This window comes from Cucurbita pepo, chromosome 17 (genome assembly GCF_057944985.1).
Source record: "Cucurbita pepo subsp. pepo isolate OVF chromosome 17, ASM5794498v1, whole genome shotgun sequence".
In the NCBI taxonomy this organism is placed as follows: domain Eukaryota; kingdom Viridiplantae; phylum Streptophyta; class Magnoliopsida; order Cucurbitales; family Cucurbitaceae; genus Cucurbita; species Cucurbita pepo.
The window spans coordinates 2,274,463-2,296,471 of record NC_141814.1 but is presented as its reverse complement, the minus strand read 5'-3'; the positions used below and the strand labels follow the sequence as shown (position 1 = coordinate 2,296,471).

At 35.9% G+C, this 22,009-nt stretch overlaps 3 protein-coding genes across 8 annotated transcripts; 2 read left to right on the top strand and 1 right to left on the bottom strand.

Moving 5' to 3' along the window:
• Window positions 1–2,619: 2,619 nt before the first annotated feature.
• Window positions 2,620–4,826, bottom strand: LOC111779041 (haloacid dehalogenase-like hydrolase domain-containing protein Sgpp). Its single transcript, XM_023659095.2, has 5 exons — window positions 4,609–4,826; window positions 4,368–4,473; window positions 3,721–3,875; window positions 3,240–3,501; window positions 2,620–3,027 (listed from the first exon to the last, which is right to left on the bottom strand). Exons 1-5 carry the CDS (start codon window positions 4,773–4,775, stop codon window positions 2,872–2,874), a joined length of 846 nt encoding a protein of 281 aa, XP_023514863.2. The 5' UTR covers window positions 4,776–4,826; the 3' UTR covers window positions 2,620–2,871.
• An 866-nt stretch (window positions 4,827–5,692) lies between these two features.
• Window positions 5,693–11,523, top strand: LOC111779102 (UMP-CMP kinase 3). Of its 5 annotated transcripts, none has more exons than XM_023659171.2 (10): window positions 5,693–5,845; window positions 6,282–6,349; window positions 6,928–6,979; window positions 7,291–7,408; window positions 7,500–7,656; window positions 7,759–7,839; window positions 7,925–8,032; window positions 8,117–9,705; window positions 9,926–9,970; window positions 11,184–11,523. In XM_023659171.2, exons 2-8 carry the CDS (start codon window positions 6,317–6,319, stop codon window positions 8,288–8,290), a joined length of 723 nt encoding a protein of 240 aa, XP_023514939.1. In that variant the 5' UTR covers window positions 5,693–5,845; window positions 6,282–6,316; the 3' UTR covers window positions 8,291–9,705; window positions 9,926–9,970; window positions 11,184–11,523. The 5 variants fall into 5 exon arrangements, with proteins under 5 accessions (XP_023514939.1, XP_023514940.1, XP_086975350.1 ...); XM_023659172.2 differs by having other exon boundaries at window positions 5,739–5,896; XM_087119224.1 differs by having other exon boundaries at window positions 5,739–5,896; window positions 10,763–11,202.
• Window positions 11,524–12,178: 655 nt separating this feature from the next.
• On the top strand, window positions 12,179–21,845 carry LOC111778917 (uncharacterized). Of its 2 annotated transcripts, XM_023658928.2 has the most exons (13): window positions 12,181–12,945; window positions 13,059–13,136; window positions 15,259–15,416; window positions 16,015–16,090; window positions 17,839–17,888; window positions 18,343–18,607; window positions 18,802–18,930; window positions 19,072–19,178; window positions 19,264–19,317; window positions 19,379–19,462; window positions 19,789–19,952; window positions 20,126–20,274; window positions 21,471–21,845. In XM_023658928.2, the coding sequence occupies exons 1-12, from the start codon at window positions 12,654–12,656 to the stop codon at window positions 20,271–20,273; spliced, it is 1,605 nt and encodes a 534-aa protein (XP_023514696.1). In that variant the 5' UTR covers window positions 12,181–12,653; the 3' UTR covers window position 20,274; window positions 21,471–21,845. The 2 variants fall into 2 exon arrangements, with proteins under 2 accessions (XP_086975371.1, XP_023514696.1); XM_087119245.1 differs by lacking the exons at window positions 19,789–19,952; window positions 21,471–21,845 and having other exon boundaries at window positions 12,179–12,945; window positions 20,126–20,262.
• Window positions 21,846–22,009: the final 164 nt, after the last annotated feature.

Sequence of the window (22,009 nt, the reverse complement as noted above, 5' to 3'; positions counted from 1 at the left end):
GAGTCCCATTCAACATGTACCAGATTTCATTCCCAGTAAGTAGAGTAGCCAATGAGCTAGTACCGTATTGTGTTACATTTACCAATGATTTTAAAATGTAATACACTTAATAGGTATGAATCAGAGTTAATCGATGAAACATAAATATACATCCATAAGCTATCAACTCAATGCATCAATCTATTAAATTTCGAAGTACAATCAGCTGGCTATCAAACATAAATGTTGTGATGTCCCACATTGGTTGGGGAGGTGAACAAAACACCATTTAAAGTCTTGAGGAGAAGCTTGAAAGGGAAAGTCCAAAGAGGACAATATCTACTAGTGGTGGATCTAAGCACTTAAAAATTTTGGGTTAGTTGACGGAGTTGAATATTTTTTAAATGGGTGATTATTATGACTCACCATAAATTAAGGTGAAGGATAGACTTAAAAATTTTGGAAAATATTTAATTTATTTGGTCAATTTTAAAACCTTTTCTACGGGTAATGCTAATTATTTTCAGTTTATTTTATTATGTAAAAACAATTTATTTAATTTTCTTAGAGAATTTAAAGTTTGATAATAAAAAATTAAGAAAATATTAATTAAGAAAAAAGTACAAAAAGAAGAAGAAAATAAAAATTAAAAAATAATAAAAGTTTATTTATTTATTTATTTATATTTTTATATAATGGTTGTCTTACCTTATATTATTATTGGGCGTTTGTGGAATTTGAAGGATAAAAGAGTAATTTGGAATGTTTCCATAAAATATAAAGAAATATATGGTAAATGACAGCTCATAGTATGGTCCCGCTTCCACTATTTACTCTGGATACGGTAAATCTACCTTGGTACGGACACGGTTAAAATATATTTTATATATATATATAACCGTTCTATTTTATTGATATTTTTGTGCATATTTTCATATAATTATGACTTTTATATTATTTTATGCATTATTATTTACTAAAGTTTAAACTATAAGACAATTAATTAATTAATTAATTAACATAATGATATAAAAATTATTGTAAACAATAAAAAAACATATAATTTAACAAATACTAGGTTTGGGAATGCAAGATAATTGTGTTTCATTGATGATGTCATGAATTGAAAATCCTACATCATCGAATTTGTTTCGGTCTTAGGGTTAGCGTCTAAATTGAGTTTTAACGGCAGGTTATGTGTTGACTCTAGTGCAATGTCTTCACCATGTTGACCTCCCGTTTCTCGACTTGTCTCCTTCGTGCCACTGTTTTTCCGTTTAAGTTGGTTGATCTAAGATTATTTTTCACTGTCATCATGTCTCGTCATGCTCAAGTATAGATAACTAAGGGACGATAATATCACCGTCTATGTGCACGACTGAGCGAGTAGGGAGGAGAACTACCGGTGATTATGCAACAATCACTGGAAGAAGCACACTCGTGCGTTGAATGCAAAGGTTGTTTCGTAGTAAACCAATTTGATCCTACAAGCTCCATTTTCTGTTAGACATTGGCCCGATTTAACTAGATCGGTTTGAGTACGGTTTGTTTGGACGAATTTGCTTCAATCAATTTGTTGGTTTAATTCTCAAGGCTAGCGAGCTTCCATACCCTCATTTTCCCCATCTCATTTCCCGTTCCCATCCTCATTTAGGTCACAAGAAAAATTCCTTCATACTTTCATCTCATTTCTTTGTCTCGTTCAAGGCTGATATCGTCCTTCCGAAAAAAAATTAGCATCCCGACTTGAATGTCGACTTTTTTCTCCAAAAATGAAAACTAAAAATCAATAATATAAATTCAATAGTGTGTATGTATGGGGATGATTGAAATAAATAAATAAAATAGAAATAAAAGAAAATTTTAAATATGAATATTAAAATGGCTATTTGACTCTTGACTTAATATCGTAAAACTAATGCCATTATTTGTTATTTCAAAAAAGGATTAGGTCAAATTCAAATATTTTATATTCACTCATTTAATTTTTTAAATATTTTATATTAATTTTGATGAAAAATATTTTTAACTGTTGTAAATAATTTTTTTTACATATAAATTATTTAACTTAGAAATTTTAGGTAATTTACCTTATTAGCATATTTTTTTATTTTTTTTGATGGGTTAATTAAGGATTCTCATTGCATTAATTAAAAAAAGTTGAGGATAATATTTTTTTAAGGTAAGAATTTTATAGATTAAGATAAGATATTTAATTGCTAAAAGAATAAGATATTTAATTGCTAAAAGAATAAAATAAAATGAAATGAATAAAGTAAATTAAATTTAATATTTTGTTTCAAAGGTCAAATCTAGTATATATATATATATATCTATATTTTTTTTAATTTCTTTTGCGTTGACTTCTTAATGATTTTTGAAGTGGTCAACACTTTTCCTTTTAATCAATCCTCTTTGATAATTATTTTCAAAATTTTTGTTCATATAGACATTTTCAACTTTCTTAAAAGAATATTTTGAAATGTGATAATCGAGTATTTGAATGAGTTAATGAGAGTGATCGTGAAGATACGAGGGTTAAAAAAAGAATTAATAGTTACTATATATTTCAATAGAATGTGGGTCGGGGATGAACCGAGATGAAAGCTCATGGACATGTGACACCCGAGTAAATGAGGATATATCAATGAACTGATATCACATCTGAATAAGAATGATCCTGAGGATATGATGATTAAAAAATAATTTAAAAAGAATTGATAGCTAATAACTATGTGGTGTGTGCTAGCAACAAGTGTGATTTGTGAAAGTAAAAGAACGCTGAAGGGGAGTGTATCAGCCTAAGTCCACCACTGGTAGATATTGTCCGTTTTAGCCTGTTACACATAGTATTAGAGTTAGACCCAACATGGTGTACGAGTGAGGATGAAGTTAAACGAGTAGTTGGGTCCAAAGATTTTGATCATTAAAATCCCTAATCACAAAACGAGCTCCAGCTTCTTTGAGTAACTCATCTGGGTTTCTTCTCCCAATTCCTATCACTTCCATTCCAGCTTCCACTCCTGCTTTCACTCCTGATACCGAATCCTGTTACCACAAAAAAAGGGTTTCGATTGAAATATTAGTGACGGTTCAGGTTTAGTTTCAATATGATGCATCGTTATCGCTTCAAAATATGATTTGAACTTAGTTTCAATCTCGTTTTTATAGTTCAAAAATTTGAACTCCGGTTTCATTTAGTTAAACTTCACAAATCGTTCGTAAAGTATTGATCATAATTCTTAGACCGAAAAACGAACCTCAAAGACAAAAGCATGTTGGGGAGAGACTTGGAGAGCTTGAAGAGCCTTTAAGTAAGGATCAGGGAATGGCTTTGCACGTTCACATTCATTCCCTATGATCACCACCTCAAAAAAATTTGTAAGTTCAAGCATCGAAAGAATCAGCTCGGCGTTCGGCCTCGGGGCGTTTGTCACGGCGGCGCGTTTAATCCTGCGCTCCTCGATCCATTTGCAGACCTTGTCCAGCCCTTCTATGGCTTCCAACTGCTCTTCTGCTAGTCTGGTGGAGATGAGTTAAAAATTCCAATCGATTTTGGTTAACTAATCTTGATATCTATTCAATATGCATATCTAACTCTGACACGAAAGGTGCACGTCATTTTTTCAGAATGATTTTCAGGTCATAGTGTAGGAATTACGAGTAGGGTTACGATACCTTTAGTTATATGAATGTTCTAGAAAACACACGAACATAAGTACAATAAAACCGAACCCGAACCTGCAAAAGTAAGTTTCTTTATCTTGAAGGAATTTTCTAGCTTTGGGTAGGTCCCAATTTGGGAGGAGGATGCCACAAAGGTCCTCATTGTGCCTTCCACTTATGTTTTCTATGAAGAATTCCTCATTGATTGGGACTCCATTGTTGAATCCAACCTGCACCAATTTTATTTTATTTTTCAAAAATAAGTAAATAAATAAAATAAATAATGAGCGGAATTTTAAAAATGTAACCCATAACCCACTCTTTTAAGAGTGTTTCGTTCCCCTCTCCAACCGAGATCTCATAATCTAAAAGCCCTTGTAGGAAAAGGGCAAAGAGAACAATATGAGGTAGCCGTGGGTTATGGCGGTTACAAATGATATCAGAGCCAGACACTGAGTGACGTGCCAGTGAAGATGCTGAGCCCCCAAGGAGGGTCGGTTATGAGATTTCACATCTGTTGTAGAGGAAAAAACAAAACATTTCTTCTAGAGGTGTTTTAAAACTTTGAGGGAAAGAACTCGAACAAAAAGAACAATATTTGGTAGCAGTGGGTTAGGGTTAGGACTGTAAGACCAATAAATTCAACCATTTCTAAACGTGTTTAATGAACCTTAGAACGTTAAAAAATTATTAAAATTTTAATTTAATAAATAGAGAGAGACCTGTTGAAGCATTTGGCGGAAGGCGTAGAAGTGGAGAGGATCAGAATCACAAAGTGTTCCATCAATGTCAAACAGAACAGCTTCAATAGGGCCCTTCTCCCACGAGCTGAGAATATTAAAATAACAATTCAATCCCTCAACAAACTTTATTTTATTTGCATATGAGCCCCTTCAAATTCTTCCTAATTGCATGTATCCCACAATTACCAAGTCGGAGGAGGGAGGAAGGAGCTGTGAGTACCTGCTTGGGGAGACAACCGCGGCGGGAGCTGGCGGAGGGCGGCGCTGGCGGCCAAGATGTGGAAGAGTGGAGGGGAAATGGCTGCAAAAATGGTGGCGGGTGCGGTGGGTGTGCGGATGAGGAGTAGAAGGTAGAGGGATGATGGTGGGATGATGAAGAGATTGCATTCTTTTCTCTTTGAGTGTGTGAACCACATATCTCCTTCATATTGGATCTCTCTCTCTCTCTCTCACACTCTCACTCTCATTTTAAACGCGCAAGGTTGATGATAACATGTAACGGGCTAAAGTGAACAATATCTATGGCGGTGGGCTTAGACTATTACAAATGGTATCAGAGTCACACGTCGAGGGGTGTGCCAATGAGCACCCAAAGGGTGGATTGTGAGATCTACTAGCGGTGGGCTTAGACTATTACAAATGGTATGAGAGTCAGACATTGAGGGGTGTGTGCCAACGAAGACGTTGGCTCCTAAGAGATGGATTGTGAAATCTACTGGCGGTAGGCTTAGACTATTACAAATGGTATCAGAGTCAGATATCGAGGGGTGTGCCAACGAGGACGCTGACCCCAAGGGGTGGATTGTGAGAACAATGGGAGAGGGAAACTAAACATTTCTTACAAAGGTATGTAAACCTCTCTCTAGTAAAGGCATTTTAAAATCGTGAGCCCTAGGTGTTGTTGTAGGCTACAACCGACACAGAGTATATATTAAAATCTTATTAAACATATTTATTAATTTAAAATTTTGTTGGAATTTTGGTTATCATACAATTAATTTGAATTTCCAAAATTTGGAATTAGATTCTCATTCTCCATATTAAAATGGTATTTATTCTCTTTGGCCACTACACTTTTTTTTCTTCCCAAATTCCAAATTAAATTGTTGATTTTTTAAAAATAAAATAAATTTTAAACACTGCACTAATTTTGGGAAAATTAAAAAAATGAATTAAAAATTTTAAAAACAATTTTTATTTTAAATTACAAATTTAGCCCTTAATTAAATTTAACTTTTATGATTTAAAAAATATAAATGAAAAAAATTAAATTCTTATATTCTTTTTAAAAAATAATTTTGAAAATTGCACTGTTCTTATGACTATTTATGAAAATATCCCAAATTGAAACCATAATCCTCGCCGGCTTTGCTTAGAATTTTCATCTCTGCTCCTCTATTTAATCTTCTTCATCTCTGCGTACTGAATTTGCGGCTATCTCCCTCTCTCTCTCTACAGTGAGCAGCTTCTTTTCTTTGCTGGTTTATGCCATGTGTTCATCGCTGTTGGTAATTTGTATAGTTTTCTTGCATTGATTAGATAAATTGCGACCTGGATTAGCTTTAAAATCGTGATGAAATGCAAAAATTTTCGGTTTCGGTCACTGTATGTGTTTTTATGTTCACAGAAATGGAGGGGAAATTGTGGGAAATCGATTGAATGTAATTTGCTGTTGCTCATCTGCTAAAACTTAGATAATAATAGAATTTGGAGTAATTTTTTATATTTTTTTCTGTTGGATGATCATGTTTATCTTTTTGAATGGATTGTTCTCTTGTTTGTGTATGTTCTATGATGTTTTTGTCCGATTTAAGCTGATGAACTTATGATGTTCTATAATTTTTTCACAATCATACACAATTTTATTGTGTATTCAAATTTTAATGCATGTAGATCGTTCTTATTTGAACCATACTTAGTTGGGGCTCATGGAAACGGTTGTGGATGCATCCACCAGTGAGGTACTTGAAGCTGTTCTATTAAAAATTTAAGCTCCATTCTATATATGTGTTCTTGGGTTTTTTATTTCTGAAAATTAGGTTTTCTCACCCTTTGTTATAATGGATTTCATTTTTTAACGGAAACATTTGAATTCTTAAACAAATTTCAAAAACAACAACTAAGGCCCCTTTGATAACCACTTAGTTCTTGGTTTTTAAGAATTGTACTCATTTTCTCATCAATTCTCTACCATGGGTTTCATCTTATTTAACAAAACATTTGATTTCTTAGCTGAATTTCAACTTGGATTGGTTTTTGAGAAAATCCATGGGTGAAACTCGTATTTATAGGCTTAATTTTCGAAAACAAAAAACCAAAAAGCAAGTGGTTATCAAATAGGGCCTAATTTTCTAAAACCTGGCTTGAATTTTGCAAACATTCTTAGAAAGTAGATATCAAAGCAAAGAAATTCTTGAGTGGAAATGGTATCTATTAGTTTAATTTTCAGAAACCGAGAAGATTATCAACGAGGCCATAGGCTAGTTTCGAAAGCACAATGTGTATGTCACTCTTAACTGATATCTTTAAGCTGTTTCAGGAAGCAAATGGAAGTGCAGTTGAGAAGAAGCCTACAGTTGTCTTTGTTCTAGGTAAATTTAACATTTTAATAATGGTTCAGACAAGATGAAAATATAGGATCTTCTTGCTTGTTTGAGATTCTAGTGGTCGAAATTTTCAAATTCGTTCTTGTTCATTGGTTGATTCTCTGAATATCTTTCCTTTTCTGTATCTTCCTTAATTCTTCATTTCCACCGTTCCATAAGCTCCACAGTTCCCATCGTATCGTCTTTTGAATCACCCCCAAGAAAAAGTTTTCAGCTAGCCATGCCGTCTCAAATCTTCTTCTTTGTGATGCTGTTCGAATTTGAAGTTTTGGTTTGTCTGGCATTGTTATTAATAGGTGGTCCGGGCAGTGGAAAGGGGACACAATGTGCATACATTGTTGAGCACTTTGGTTTTTCCCATTTTAGTGCTGGTGATCTTCTTAGGGCAGAAATGAATTCTGGTTCTGAAAATGGGTATGTGTGTTCTATGGCTTGCTCATATGCTTGACAGAAGACTTATAGAATTTGAACTTTGGTTGATATACTTTCTTTTTGTTACCTTCAGTCTAATGATCAGAAGTATGATCAATGAAGGGAAGATTGTTCCTTCTGATGTAACAGTAAATCTTCTCCAGCAAGCAATGGAGGAAAGTGGGAACGACAAATTTCTTATAGATGGTTTTCCACGTAATGAGGAAAACCGTGCTGCTTTCGAGGCTGTTGTAAGCGTGTTTCCCCTATTTCTTTCAAACATGTTCTAGTTTCCTTTTACTGCCTTGCTCGATTCCAAGTCTTCTTACTTACCACTTTTTGATCGTTTTTAGACTGGTATAGAGCCAGCTTTTGTCCTGTTTTTCAATTGCCCCAAAGAGGAAATGGAGAGGCGCATCTTAAATAGGAATCAGGTTGGTCCATTTTGGCACTCTTACTCAACTGAAAGGTTATATGTCAACCAATTACCAAATAGGCTAATTAAGTTCAGTGATTTAGGGAAGAGAGGATGATAATATTGAGACAGCTCGCAAGCGTTTCAAGGTTTTCTTAGAGTCTAGTCTCCCTGTAGTTGAGTATTATGAATCTATCGGGAAACTTCAGAAGGTAAATCTGATATGAATCTGCATTTTGAAAATTCTATTCCCTTTAGCATACATATACACCTGACATTTCCTATTCAATTCTTAGATTGATGCTGCAAGGCCAATTGAAGAAGTATTCGAGTCGGTGAAAACTGTTTTTGCATCGATAAATGAGAAGGTAAAGCCCCATGGTCGTGCCCAGAAGAAATTTACTCTATTAAAACTCCAACTAAAATGGAAAATGAACCTTTTACGAAATGGAGTTTGCAAAGGGTATTGATTGGGCATGTTTTTGAGACAAATGAAGCTTCACCTGCTTCAAAACTAAGAAGGGTTGAATACCAGAATTATGGATTATGAACCTTAAGTTTTATGCAAACTTCTTTTGAATTAGAAAGTAAATTTATCCAATGGACCTCGTAAGACTGATCGGTACGACATGCTTCATTGTAATCGTATCACGTTCTCCTGTAACTTCTTTGAATAGAAATTAATGCTGAATGAGAGATGAAAAAGAATTTCTCATCTGTGTAATTTTGTGATAGAAGTGCAGAATTCTTCTAGAGTAATTTAGCTTATTCAGTTCAACTCATGCATTTAACCTCATTCCTAACTGGTAGTTTCTCCTTCTTCTTACTAGCAAGGCGCCTTTGCCATTAGGTTGATGCTTAAGTATGTAGTTTTCATACACATTTGATGTACGTGTACAATATTGTACAATGAGGAATATGGTTTCACATTAAACGATGTGGTATTAGTTCGAGAAGTTTAAAGATAGATGTTGAAACCTACGAATGTGATGGGCATGCGTGAGATCCCACCTTGGTTGGGGAGGGAGAACGAAACATTCTTTGTAAAGGTGTGGAAATCTCTCCCTAGCAAATGTTTTAAAAACCTTAAGGGGAAGCCTGACAGGGAAAGCCCAAAGAGGACAATATCTACTAGCGGTGGGCTTAGACTATTATAAATGGTATCAGAGCAAGATATTGGGTGATGTACCAGCGAGGAGACTGAATCCCAAAGGGGGTGGACACTAAGCGGTGTGCCAGCAAGGATGTTGACCACAAAGGGGGTGGATTGGGGGGTCCCACATCGATTGGAGAAGGGAACGAGTGCCAGCGAGGACGCTGGGCCCCGAAGGGGGGTGGATAGTGGAGATCCCACATCGGTTTGAGAGAACAAAGCATTTTTTATGAGTGTGTGGAAACCTCTCTCTAGCAGAGTGATTTAAAAACCTTTAGGGGAAGTTCGAAAGAGAAAGCCCAAAGAGAACTAATATCTGCTAGTGGTTGGTTCGAGCTTCGAACTCTTACAAAGCTGTTGTAATTTGGAAGCTTTTTACTGCTTTTACTACTGTTCCCTTTTCCTGAATTATTACTCTTTGTAGAATTGTAATAATATCCTTGCTGAATTTCTTTAACCGTGAGATCCTTTGGAGAACTATATGGGCTTGCATTTTTGTGTACATTTTTTTCCAGCTGTTCATTGACCAATGCACATCATGTGGTTGTTGTTCATTGACCAATGCACATCATATTTGAAAGGACTCTGCAGAATTCAGACAATAATATACGTAGCTAATTATCTTGCCATGTCTATAGCTTCACTACCATTTTTTTTTTTATTAGTTCAACAACATATGAGGGGAGAGCTTCGAACAAACCTTCGAACAAACCTTTGACCTGTTGATTAAGGGTATATGCATTATCAATTATACTATGTTTAGGTTGACAGTTTCAATACGATTATATCCCGATCAAATCCCACCCAAGTATAGCTTGCTAGGATGTAGGTGAAGAAAAGAAGAAGAAAAAACGCGCTATCACACCGAACCATGAACTGAAATTATTTGTTCCATTTTTCCACTTGTATTAAGATTTTTATCTCTTAGTGACCCTATTTGCATCTTATGCAGGAGGATTGAGAGTGCTGCTATACCAAAACGATTCATATTATTGAGGTAATCCCCCTTCTGATTAAGGCAAGTGTTTAGAACACCAACTCTAGGAGTATATAGAAGTCTCTGTCTACATGTTACTTGGAGAGTGCTATACACAATTATGCAGTGTGGTTAGCAACCAGTAATAATTCTAATGACTGTACTGATGTTCTGATATTATTTTCCTTGATCTTTTCCTTTGTTTTCCTCATTGGTTTTTGGTAAGTCCATGACTTGATGTGTTGTTGTGAGATCCCACGTCGGTTAGAGAGGAGAACAAAGTATTTTTTATATGGGTGTGGAAACCTTTCCTAATAAACGCGTTTTAAAACCGTGAGATTGACGGTGGTACATAACGGACCAAAGCGGACAATATCTGCTAACGGTAAGCTTGGGCTGTTACAAATGGTATCAAAGTCAGACACTGAGCGATGTCCAGCGAGGACGCTGGGCCCTCAAGAGGGGTGGATTGTGAGATCCCATATTGGTTAGAAAGGGGAATGAAACATTCCTTATAAGGGTGTGAAAACCTCTCCCTAGTAAACGCGTTTTAAAACCATGAGACTGATGGCGATACGGGCCAAAGCGGATAATATCTGCTAGCGGTGGGTTTGGGCTATTACAAATAGTATCAGAGTCAGGCACCGAGCGATGTCCAGCAAGGATGCTGGTCTCCCAAGGGGGGTGAATTGTGAGATTCCATATCGGTTGGAGAGGGGAACGAAACATTCCTTATAAGGGCATGGAAACCTCTCATAGTAGACATGTTCTAAAACTATGAGGCTGACGAAGATATGTAACGGGTCAATGCAGACAGGATCTGCTAACGGAGGGGTTGGGCTATTACAAATGGTATCAGAGCCAGACACCAAGCGATGTCCAGGAAGGATGCTGGTGGTCTCCTAAGGGGGATGAATTGTGAGATCCCATATCGGTTGGAGAGGGGAACGAAACATTCTTCATAAGGGTGTGGAAACCTCTCATAGTAGACACGTTTTAAAACTGTGAGGCTGACGAAGATATGTAACGAGCCAACGCAGACAATATTTGCTAGCGGTAGGCTTGGGCCGTTACGGATTCCTTCTCGACAATTATGCATTGTGCATTGTTCTGGGTCTTATATTCTTGTTTGAAGTACCCAATTGGGTTATGTTATTTGTAACATATTATTTGCTTCCTACTCCTTCCAATGATGTTTGTTAATAACCATAGCGTGTTTGTTTTATATCAACAGGATTTAGCAGGTTTGTTTATTGTGATAGTACACGTTCTCGATATACCGTCAAACTATCAAGAAAAGTAAATCTATTGTAACTATCAGACGTTCGAGAGGTTTGATTCTCTCGCTATGCTAAATACTTTTCTACCGAGTGGGAGCCGTTTGCAGAAAATATCACTCGTTTTCTCATACGCTCAAATGTGACTACTATTTACGAAAGTCCTACGTTTTAAGTTTGTGTTCCGTTTATTCGAGTAATGTAAGTGAAAATGTATGATGTGTTTACTACTACTTGTACAGTTTGACATTTTCTAATAGGAAGGAATCTAAAGAGTTACTGAGTATAGTTGAGAAATTGTATTAGCGTTGTTAAGTTTGTAAAAAAAAAAAAAAAAAAGAATATATATATTTATATATATATATTTTGTTTCTAGTAATTATAATTTTCCTCCAACCCTGTGGTTTCGTTGGACCTTATGTGATGTTTTACTTTAATGACCGAACACAATTCATGCGTAAACTAAGTTTTGTTCGACCATACACACGGCTCGTGTATGCATGTTTCACTTGATTATCTAATTGTCTTGATTCTCAAAAACGCGACCCACACTTAGTTAATGACATCGCAACTCGGTATATATAACATAAATACAATTACAATTTTTTTTATGCATGTGTCTAAATTTGAATCACTTCACAAACAATATCGATCCTGTTAATAAGTGATTTATAATTGTTATCCATCGATTATATATTTTAACCTGATCTTAGGCCCAGAGTCATCGAGAATATATGTAAATTAGCACCAAACTATACTTCCTGGGTTTAATTTGAACAAAGAGCTAAACTCATTGGTTTTCTAGCTCGATATTCATTTTTGATAGTACGAGTTGTTTTTATGGATTATTATACTTTATACTAACGTAATCATAACTCGATAATGAAAATAGGATATAGTAAAAAATTAATTTTGTTTTAAAAAAATTATTTTAAAAAATGGGAGATCTATCCGAACATTTTCACAGTTTTTAACGATCTTGATCGGAGAGAAGAAAAACGGGACAATTAAAAAGCAAAAGAACAGAGAAATTCAGATTACAGAGGCAATGGCCGTATCGGAGTCTGTAATTTGGCGGGGTGTTGAACAAACCTTGTGATCAATCTGCAACAAAACCCGGGAAGAAGAAGACGAAGAAGAACAAGAACAAGAACAAGAGAGAAGAAGAAACCTCCAAAATCCCATCACAAACCACATCGCATTTCTCCACACTCTTCATCAAGCTCTCACCCATCTTCAAGATCTGTTCCCAATTCTAATTCCGCAACACACCCACTATTTGTTTCAAGGATTTTTCGTTTTGATTTCGATCGAACTCGTATTCGTTTTCGATTTCAATTGCGGGTTTTGCGTTCTCGTGGATACATTCTGAAACTCCCGAAGAAGACGTAAAGGAAGAGGAGAAGTGGCATCAGAAGCAGAGTCCAATGTTTGGATCTAGATTTTCCATTTTCGGAAGCGGTGCTGCTTCTGCTGCTGATAAGGTTGAGAAGTCGGCGAAGAGCGATGTTTTTCCTGGCCTGAAACTTCGCTCCGATAAAGATGTATATTGGCCTGGCGATCCGGTTGTTGTTACCATTGAAATTTCCTCCTCTGTCCCTCCATATGACTGCTCTCTTTTCATCGAGCGCCTTCGTTTTGAGATTATTGGCCTCCAGAAGTTGGACGCTCAGTGGTTTAGCACTCAGAAGCCAATCCCTGGATCCAAACAACGGAGAGGTTCCAATTCCCTTCTATATGATATTGTTCTTAGAATAGATATCTAAAAGAAGTTTGTTGATGGGTTTTCCCTGCTGATGTAGTTTCAATTTCATGTATTTTGGCTTTGTCAGGTGAACGCATTTTCATGGACTGCTCGGTACAATCAATAGTTTCAAATCAGATAATATCTTCGGGGGCCACTAAGTCATGTAAGCCTATGTGTTCTATGCCCTGCATTTATCTATCTCAGTTGCTGATATGCATGTTTTTCGCTTGAATATTGCTTATTTGGTACTTCGCCACCGTCGTTCCCTTTGTTTAATTCGTAGTACACTGTACGTTAGATGTCGTTATGACGTTCGGCCTACTATCAAATGACATGATGACCTTGGTGAAAGATTGTTCAGAATTATGAAGTAAATTTCTCGTTTCGAATTCTGAATTGCTGAAGTATTAATTTGAAGTATGATACAATTATTTGGAATTTCGATGGTAGACATTTTCAACTTCTGAATTCTGTGTCCCTTCACCTTGAATATGTCTCTTCTCCATAGAAGTTTGTCTAAAGCCATTTGTCGTAAAGGAATATCCAAAAAAAACTTGATGATTCGTTCTGTGAAACTTAGCCTCGAGAGATATTTACATAGGAGAGGTGCAACAAAGGAGAAATACTGCTCTGGAAATCTTGACAACTTGCTGTCCACCTTGCTATAGAGGATAAGAAACTCAAAATTATTGGTTTTTTCATTCCCAGTTTATGCAAGAGTTTTACTGTTTTTTGGTGCACCAAGCAATCTTTGGGCGGCAACTCTTTCGAGCTAAAAAGAAAGGTGTATCGGAATTGTGTGATCCAGAGGAAAAGTTTGACGGGAGAGTAATTATAGATTTTTTCATGATTAATCTAGAAATGAGTAGAAGTCGAAAACCACCTTGCATTCGAGTTTGTGAGAATTAAAGGACTTTCAGAAACAATGTTTAAACCACATACCGACCACCTATTTAAGATATTAATACTCCTAGCTATATGTTGGAGTAAATTGTCATTTCTTTTTGACTCATATTGGTTAGCTACTATTTTTTCCATTTGGTGAAGTTGCGGTATCTTTTCCTCTTTGTGGATGGTAAGAATTCCCAAGAAGGTTAAACTATTTAAGGGGCATGTACTTCATGGAAAAGTTAACACCTTGGATCAGGTCTTGAGGAAGTTGAGTTTCATCTGACTGAGGATCTTGATCACTTTGTGTGGAGATGTGATTACGATTTTCTCAGTTTTGAGGCGTTTGATTTTCACTTAGCTCAACCTAGAATTCATAGTTCCACGGTTTGAGGAGATTGAGCTCTTTCATCTGTCTTTTTGTGAAAAGGGGGCTCTTTTTTGTGGCTTGCTGAAGTTTGTTCAATTTGTGGGGCCTTTGAGTTTATAGGAACAATAAAATCTTTAGAGAGATAGAGAGACTTAGGACAGGGAGATTGATAGACTTAGGAGTAATGTGTGGCCCTTTGTTAGATTCTATGCGGACTTTACTTCTTAATTATTCTTTAGGTCTTATTTTGCTTGATCGACACCTCCTTTTGATTTTTCTTGGCTCTTTTTGGTTTTTTTTTTAATACTCTTTGTATTTGTATTCTTTCCTTTATTCTGAGTGGAAGCTTGGTTGTTTGTAAAAAAACATGAATATACAAAAAAAAAAAAAAAAAAAAAAAAAAAAAAAAAAAAAAAAAAAAATCTAGAAATGAGGAGTTCATGATCATGATAGTTTTTAGGTCTCCTTTTGGAACTCTTTGGTGATTTTTCTTTAACTATGTTTCTTGTTTCCAATTAAAGCCCACTGGTGGAATTTTTGTAATGCCCTTGACTTCGGTTGATTCATCATCACCCTTGTTTTTTTTTTTTTTTTTTTTTTTTTTGTCTTTCTTTCAATCTAATGGAAGTTTCTTCTATTTCCTATCAAACAAAACTGTGAGTGATATCTTATGAATGATTAGTTTTCCTAGATTGGTCGGAAATATGTCGAATTATAGTCATCGCTGAGTTTGTTTTTGTTTAGACTTGGATCCAGGAAGGCTTTCTGTTCAGCTTTGATGCTTCGAGAGACACCTCCTCCTTTTTTGGATAAGATTAAAGAAAAAATTCCAAACAGGGATGGAAATAGAAAGTGAAATCCACTACCAGAGGAGCTATGAAAAAGCTTTTACTTTGGAATGAATTAAAAACCAATACATCCAACACTGTTTGTCTTAAACTAAGGATTCATTTGTTTTTTACTCCATGCTTTAATTTACCATTTTGATTATGTACAGTAATTCTGAAAATGTTATTTGTTTTTACAGATGTGGTTCGAACAACACTTCCTAGCCGCATACCACCATCTTACAAGGGTGCCACTATTCGTTATATGTATTATGTTAAAAGTACATTACTAGGACGATGGCTAATACAGGAAAATGGTCGATCCCGTAAAGAGTCGCTGAAGGATCAAATAGAAATGGTTTGTTCAAAATTAACTTGCTTCCAAGATGAGTGAAAGTTCATTGTTTGGTTTGATGTGAATGAATATTAGGTGAACTGCAGCTAGGAATTTGTTTTTTACTTTGTTTTTCTTTGAAGCACGAACACTTTTGTGGTGCTTTCTAATCAAACTTTCTATGCCTGAACCCCCGTAGGTGTCTAATTTATCTGTTCTATATTATAATATGCACATTAAATAGGTATTTCTTTTTTAGCAAAATAAGCACAAGTTCTTTAATTTTTTTACAATGCATTACTTTTTCACTGGTATATTTATGTTTTCTCTACTTGTCCGCAATAAGATTATTTATCTTCTTATATATATATATATATATATATATATATATATATATATATATATATATATATATATATATATTTATGAATTGCATTTTCAAATCTTGTGTGTTTAAAGATAGTTGTTAACGTGGATTTCTCAGTTACAGACAATAAATCGGTGCATGGGTTTATGATTGGACTAGAAAATTGGTGAAACAGTACCTGACCTTTGCCTCTCTTTGCACGTTTTTTATATTTCTGATGAAGATACTATCTAGCTTTATTTATTATCTATGTAGGAAGCTCGGGTTCCATTACAAGTGTGGGTCACTCAGAAAATCAGTGGCATGCTAATGGAAGAAGGTCAAAATGATGGTGATCTTTCTTCTCTCTGTTCTCTGTCGTTGGGAAAGTTGTATTTTTCATTGCATCCATTTAGAAGTTCAACGTGATTTCTGGAATTACACATCCATGGGAACCTTTGCATTTATGCAGGTAGCCCATATAGGTACTTGGTTATAGAGGGACTGGGCTTTATCTTCTCCAAATCGCTTGCTAACATGAATATAGGTTGAAGGAATAGGAGGCTGGTTAATGAGTAAATTTAATTCACCAATGACTAAATGGGTGCACAGGGACAGATTTTAAAATAAAGTTTATTGAATACATTTTAGAGTTATATTCATTTGATTATATATGTATTAGAGTATTCATGAATCACTATAATGATTAGTACATGTATTAGGTACTTAATATTTGGTACAGGGAGGATGTTCCAAAAGGTCTATTTAAGGACACTACGTAGGATTTCAAAAAGAACTCAACTTAAGAAGTGAAAACATCTCTTCCTCCAAAAAAAGACAGATTTGAGCGTTGAGAGATTTTTGCCCCCTTTTGCGTAAAATTTTACATTGCTCCAACAAGCTTGACTACGTTTTACAATAAACTAATGTTATCTACTGAGATTCGTACTAATCATGTTAACAATTATAAGAAGAAAGGAAACAATTTTCTTCAAGTACTACATAATCAAAGTTCATAATAATACTAAAGAAAAAAGAAGGGATTCAAGTGACTTATAGGATTCTGTTAGGGACTTTTGGGAATGCTGAGGTCTGAGGGGTTCAAGTGACCGATTGGTCTCTTAGGCATTTGGGTTCTTTTTTTTTCTTTTTTGTGTGTTTTTTTTTTTTTTTGTTGTAGTGTATTCTTTTAAGTTCCTTGTGTATTCCCATTTTTTATTCTTTTAAGTTCCTTGGGTTCCTTGTTGTAGTGTATTCCCATTTTTTGATTTCTATCAATTTGGAGCTTTTTTGAAATCCTTCTATTTTTTATTTGCTCTTCATTGAATTAATTTCTATGCACGTTATCTGTATATGATTGGACTAGAAAATTAGTGGTGAACCATATCAGTGGAAAAACTGAATTATTTAAAACCCTTGTTGTCTCTTGGACTCTGATACTTAACTACAAACAAAACTCAATATGATATGATGTTGTTGCATTTATTTGTTTAAGCCTTTCTATACTCATGTTCATATCATAATAAATGGATTTCTTCATTAACCATCCTCGTTTGACCCAATGGTCAAATGAATAAGCTATAAACCCATTTGTCTTTGAGGCCATTGATTCAGAATGTTGTAGGCATCAAGTATTTATTTTGTAAGGTATTCAGGATGTAGCCTATCTTAGGAACTCTTTGGATATCACTGTCGTAACGTCCGGTGATAGTACTGAGACACCAATATGATGAGCATGGGATTATGTATATTTTCAGTTATATAGTATAGAATGCGTAATTCACCCTTCGATTTCTCACCAGCTTTTTGGATTATTCATATAGTTTCTTTTCTGCACATACTATTACTGCTAGCGGACAGCTTGAGAGGTTCATGCACTTCATGTCATTTAGAATCATTGAGACCACTTAAGAAACACTCTATTTATTATTCAATTTCTGTAATTTCTGTAATTTCTGTTTTTTTTTTTTTTTAATTTTATTTTAGTAGTATTAAATCAGTTTGGTTTCTACAACAAGATTATGGTAGAATGAGAATCAGTTTGCTTGTTTTTAGTAGTGTTTTAGTTTAAATGTTTTTCAATGGTTGTTTCTTCTGCAGCCTTTCAAATGGATGTATTTTGGAAAGAGATGGAAGGTGACACTGATTGGGTATGCCACTTACCAGGATTCATTGCTGTTAAACAAGTTTGTTTTATCATTTCATTTTGTTCTTGTCCTTGACGCTTTTGAATCAAATACTTTTCTTCATTTGTGATGTTCTGAAACAATTTTCAGATCTCTGAAAAACGATAATCGTAACCTTAGAGGGATATGTTTTTAATTTGGGTAGGGACAATTAGATTTTTAAATCAGGTTGAGATGAGGTGCGGATGTTTGACATTTAAAAATATAGTAGTGCATCGATGTTCTGTTCGTGAGGAATGTTAGATTTAAAAATTTTGAAATATAAAGAAAATTGTTGATCATTAATCATTTGCTACTCACATCCTCAGGTGCTTGTGAATTGAGTATATATCAGGCTGTAGTTAGTATATTCTTCAAAGTAATGACTGATGTTAGAGTTTTGAACCTCAGATATGAATACACAACCATTTCCTTGCAGGTCAGAGCAAATGATATATATGATGGCATTGATGAAGGATACGAAAGCTCAAGGGATGAGATCTCTTCTGTCTCATCATACAACCCAATGAGAGAACCTTTTCATAGAACCTTTGGAAGTTCACTGTCGTTTCAATCATCTGCTGCAAAATCTGGAAGATTTTCAATGAAGGATTCTCCTTTTACTGAAGGAGAGCGATTAAGTTTATCTTCTAATGTTGCACATCCTGGTCTCTCTGTTGCTGAGGTCCTATATGATTCCGCCGGTGGGTTTTTATGAACGAGCTATATTTTGCTCGAGGCATTTGGCTATAATCATTCTTTTTCATCTGCTTGTAAAGTCATCCCAATTAACGTTTTTGGTAGTAGAATCATTTCACTCTAGAACGGAGATAATAAGAGATTTAATTGTTATTTCGTTCAAGACAACGATTTTGACTAATAGGTTCTGTGGAAACAGATGGCACATCGCCTCAGAAGTCATCTGCAGTTGGAAGCCAGGCGTTGAACTTCGAGAAGAATCAGTCAAAAGATGATGATGCTGGAGTACCATCTTCGCCAAGGCCGAAAACTAATGAACCTGTAGCATGTAAATTATTAACTTTCTTGCCTCCCTTTTTAACTCTATTTTCTGATAAAAATCTTCTCGTTATCATTTAGTTTTATTTGTTGTCATGATGATATATCAAACAAATAATGGAAACTAATTACCTGCAAAAATTTCTTGCAGCAGAAGGCTTTATTCGAGGAAGATCTTACAATATCAGGGTAGATGACCAAGTTTTGCTTAGATTTTGCCCAAAAAATTCTGATTCAACCTATTATTTTAGTGATATGGTAAGTTTTTCTTCCAATATGACTAGGTTGAGCCCACTAATAGACATGAAGGTTAACTAGTTTCTTGTTTTTCAAAATTCACCAGATAGGTGGAACTCTTACCTTTTTCCATGAAGAAGGAGCAAGGAGATGCCTTGAGGTAACTATGGTGTTTAAATATGGACTAATTGGTTGGAGCATTAATAGGTCTTCTCATACAGGTTTCAATAGCTTTGGAGACTTCAGAGACTGTATCACGCCGTTTCGTCCATCCGTCCCGGAGGAACTCTCCAACAATTGTGAAGGTACTTTTTGAGAAGAATGTCGTATTTTGCTTGTCATTCTAAGAACTTAAGGGTTGAAATCACTTGACTTGTACTTGGGGGCGCTTTTGCTTGAGAAACCTTCAATTTTTTTGGCTCAGCCTTTTGGGAATATAGTTTATATCTTTTTCTTGGTGAAAGTCGGTTGAGGGGTGGTATAATGGGCGCATTATTTGTTTTAGTGGAGCAATGGGACCTCCATCTTGTGTTGTTTTCAGATGGGAGATGATGCCTTTAGGGATATCTGTTGCTTTCATTTTGTGTACGTCTTGAGCCTATTGTTCTTGACATATTATTGGGATTTGTAGGTTCAAAGTGATCATTATGAGGTTGTTGCTGATTTAATTCAGACAAGCTTTCTTTTCTCAATTCCCATGGATGGGCCAATGTCCTTTTCCACTCCACATGTATCTTTGCAGTGGGCACTTCGCTTTGAATTTTTTACCACCCCAAAGAATGTGGATTGGACCAGGTACTGACCCAAAAACTTCTTAAACTCGCCATCTTACGTAAATGAAATGGTAGTTTTTACCATTACCTGCCAGATACGACTGGACATTATGCCCCGGATCTTCGTTCTTATCACTTACCTGAGAATTTGTTGACGATTTTTCGTATGCTTTAATTCAAGTTTCACCCTTTCAGATATGAGCATCCTCTCATGATAGAAGGAAGAGAGAAAAGTGAATGGATTCTTCCAATCAATGTGCATGCTCCTCCATCTAGCTCTGCAGCTGCTCAGAACAGAAATGAGAGGTCTTTCTCTTTGGATCCCTTATGGATGCACAGCTGAGGTAACTGATTTAATTTGTTATATACCATGAAGCTGTATGTCTTCACTTTTTTCTTCATTTGTATCTCGAACCAATAACTGGAAAAAAACGTGTCGAATTCAAATTACTATAGGATCTTTTTAGACGTGTGTTCTCCAAATATCTCCCTTTGTTCTGTAACAGCGCTTTCCCTTTTAGGCTTCCTCTCAAGGTTTTTGAAACGCGTCTACTAGGGAGAGGTTTTTGCACCCCCTATAAAGAGTATTTTGATCTCCTCCCCAATCCATGTGGGATTTCACAATCCACTCCCCTTTGAGGCCCAGTGTCCTCGCTGACACTCGCTCCTCTCTCCAATCGATGTGGGGTCTCACGATCCACCCCCCTTCGTGGCCTAGCGTCCTCGCTGGCACACGGCCCGGCGTTTGGCTCTGATACCATTTGTAACAACTCAAGCCCACTGTTAGCAGATATTGTCCTCTTTGGACTTTCCCTTTCGGGCTTCTCCTTAAGGTTTTTAAAACACGTTTGTTAGGGAGAGGTTTTCACACCCTTATAAAGAATTCTTCATTCTCCTCCCCATTTGAGGTGGGATCTCACAATCCACCCACCTTCGAGGCCCAACGTCCTCATTGGCACTCGTTCCTCTCTCCAATCGATGTGGGATCTCACGATCCACCCCCTTTGTGGCCCAATGTCCTCGCTGGCATACTGCCTAGTGTCTGGCATTGATACCCTTTGTAACAACCCAACCTCACTGCTAGTAGATATTGTCCTCTTTTGGTTTTCCCTTTCGGGTGGAACCTCAAGGTTTTTAAAACACGTTTGTTAGGGAGAGGTTTCCACACCCTTATAAAAAATGTTTCGTTCTCCTCCCCAATCGATGTGGAAACTCACATGTCCCATCTTTATTTTTTCTCCATCTTATGATGAAGTTTCTTTTAAGGAACATGAAACAATAGCGAAGAATGTTGGGGTTCTTGTTGTGTGGTTTTGCACTACAAAAAGACGAGTGCTTTTATGACTAGGCTGCAGTTTTCTCATGATCACAATTGTGGTAGATGTTCTTCAAATAGTTCAAATAGGACTTTTAAGGCATTTGCGAATGCACTTGAAACCACAGCATACATATGGATCATCGATGGGTTAGTCTAGTAGTTTTCGAAGGCGATTGGACTCTGTGCGTCGGGTTTGATAAGGCTGTGTTGTGCATCACGCAGGTGCTTATGTTAAATGAAGTGCTTAAAGAATTCTCCAGCAATTTTAGCATCACCTCGACGTCTCGCTGCCAGGAAGTTCTCTGAAGAAACTAACATCCAGCAAATGCAGATGTCGAACTGAATCGCCCGAAGAAGATGATGGCGATGAGCGTATAGGCCATTGACGTTGCAGGTTGACTATGATATGTTGCAATTTATCGCCAGATGGTTCAGAGTATTTTTCCTTCAATTGTGCTATACATGTAAAGCAATATTATTTTGTGCTTGAAATTATTGTTCATGATCTTTCCTGAAAGCTTCCAATTTCAAGACAACTAAATAAATTAACATTTTTTATAATATTAGTAAATGACCTAAATGGCCTATATTTTGCAAGTTCTTGTCATTACTATTTTCTTCCAAACCAGGGTAAGTGGTAATTAAAGCATATATTTTTCCGTTCAGAATATTTCTGGCGACTTCCTTTGAAATAGATTTTTCAAGGACAATGTGTCGATATTCCGCCCCAACCCATGTGTCGGAGGTTGGATTATGCACCC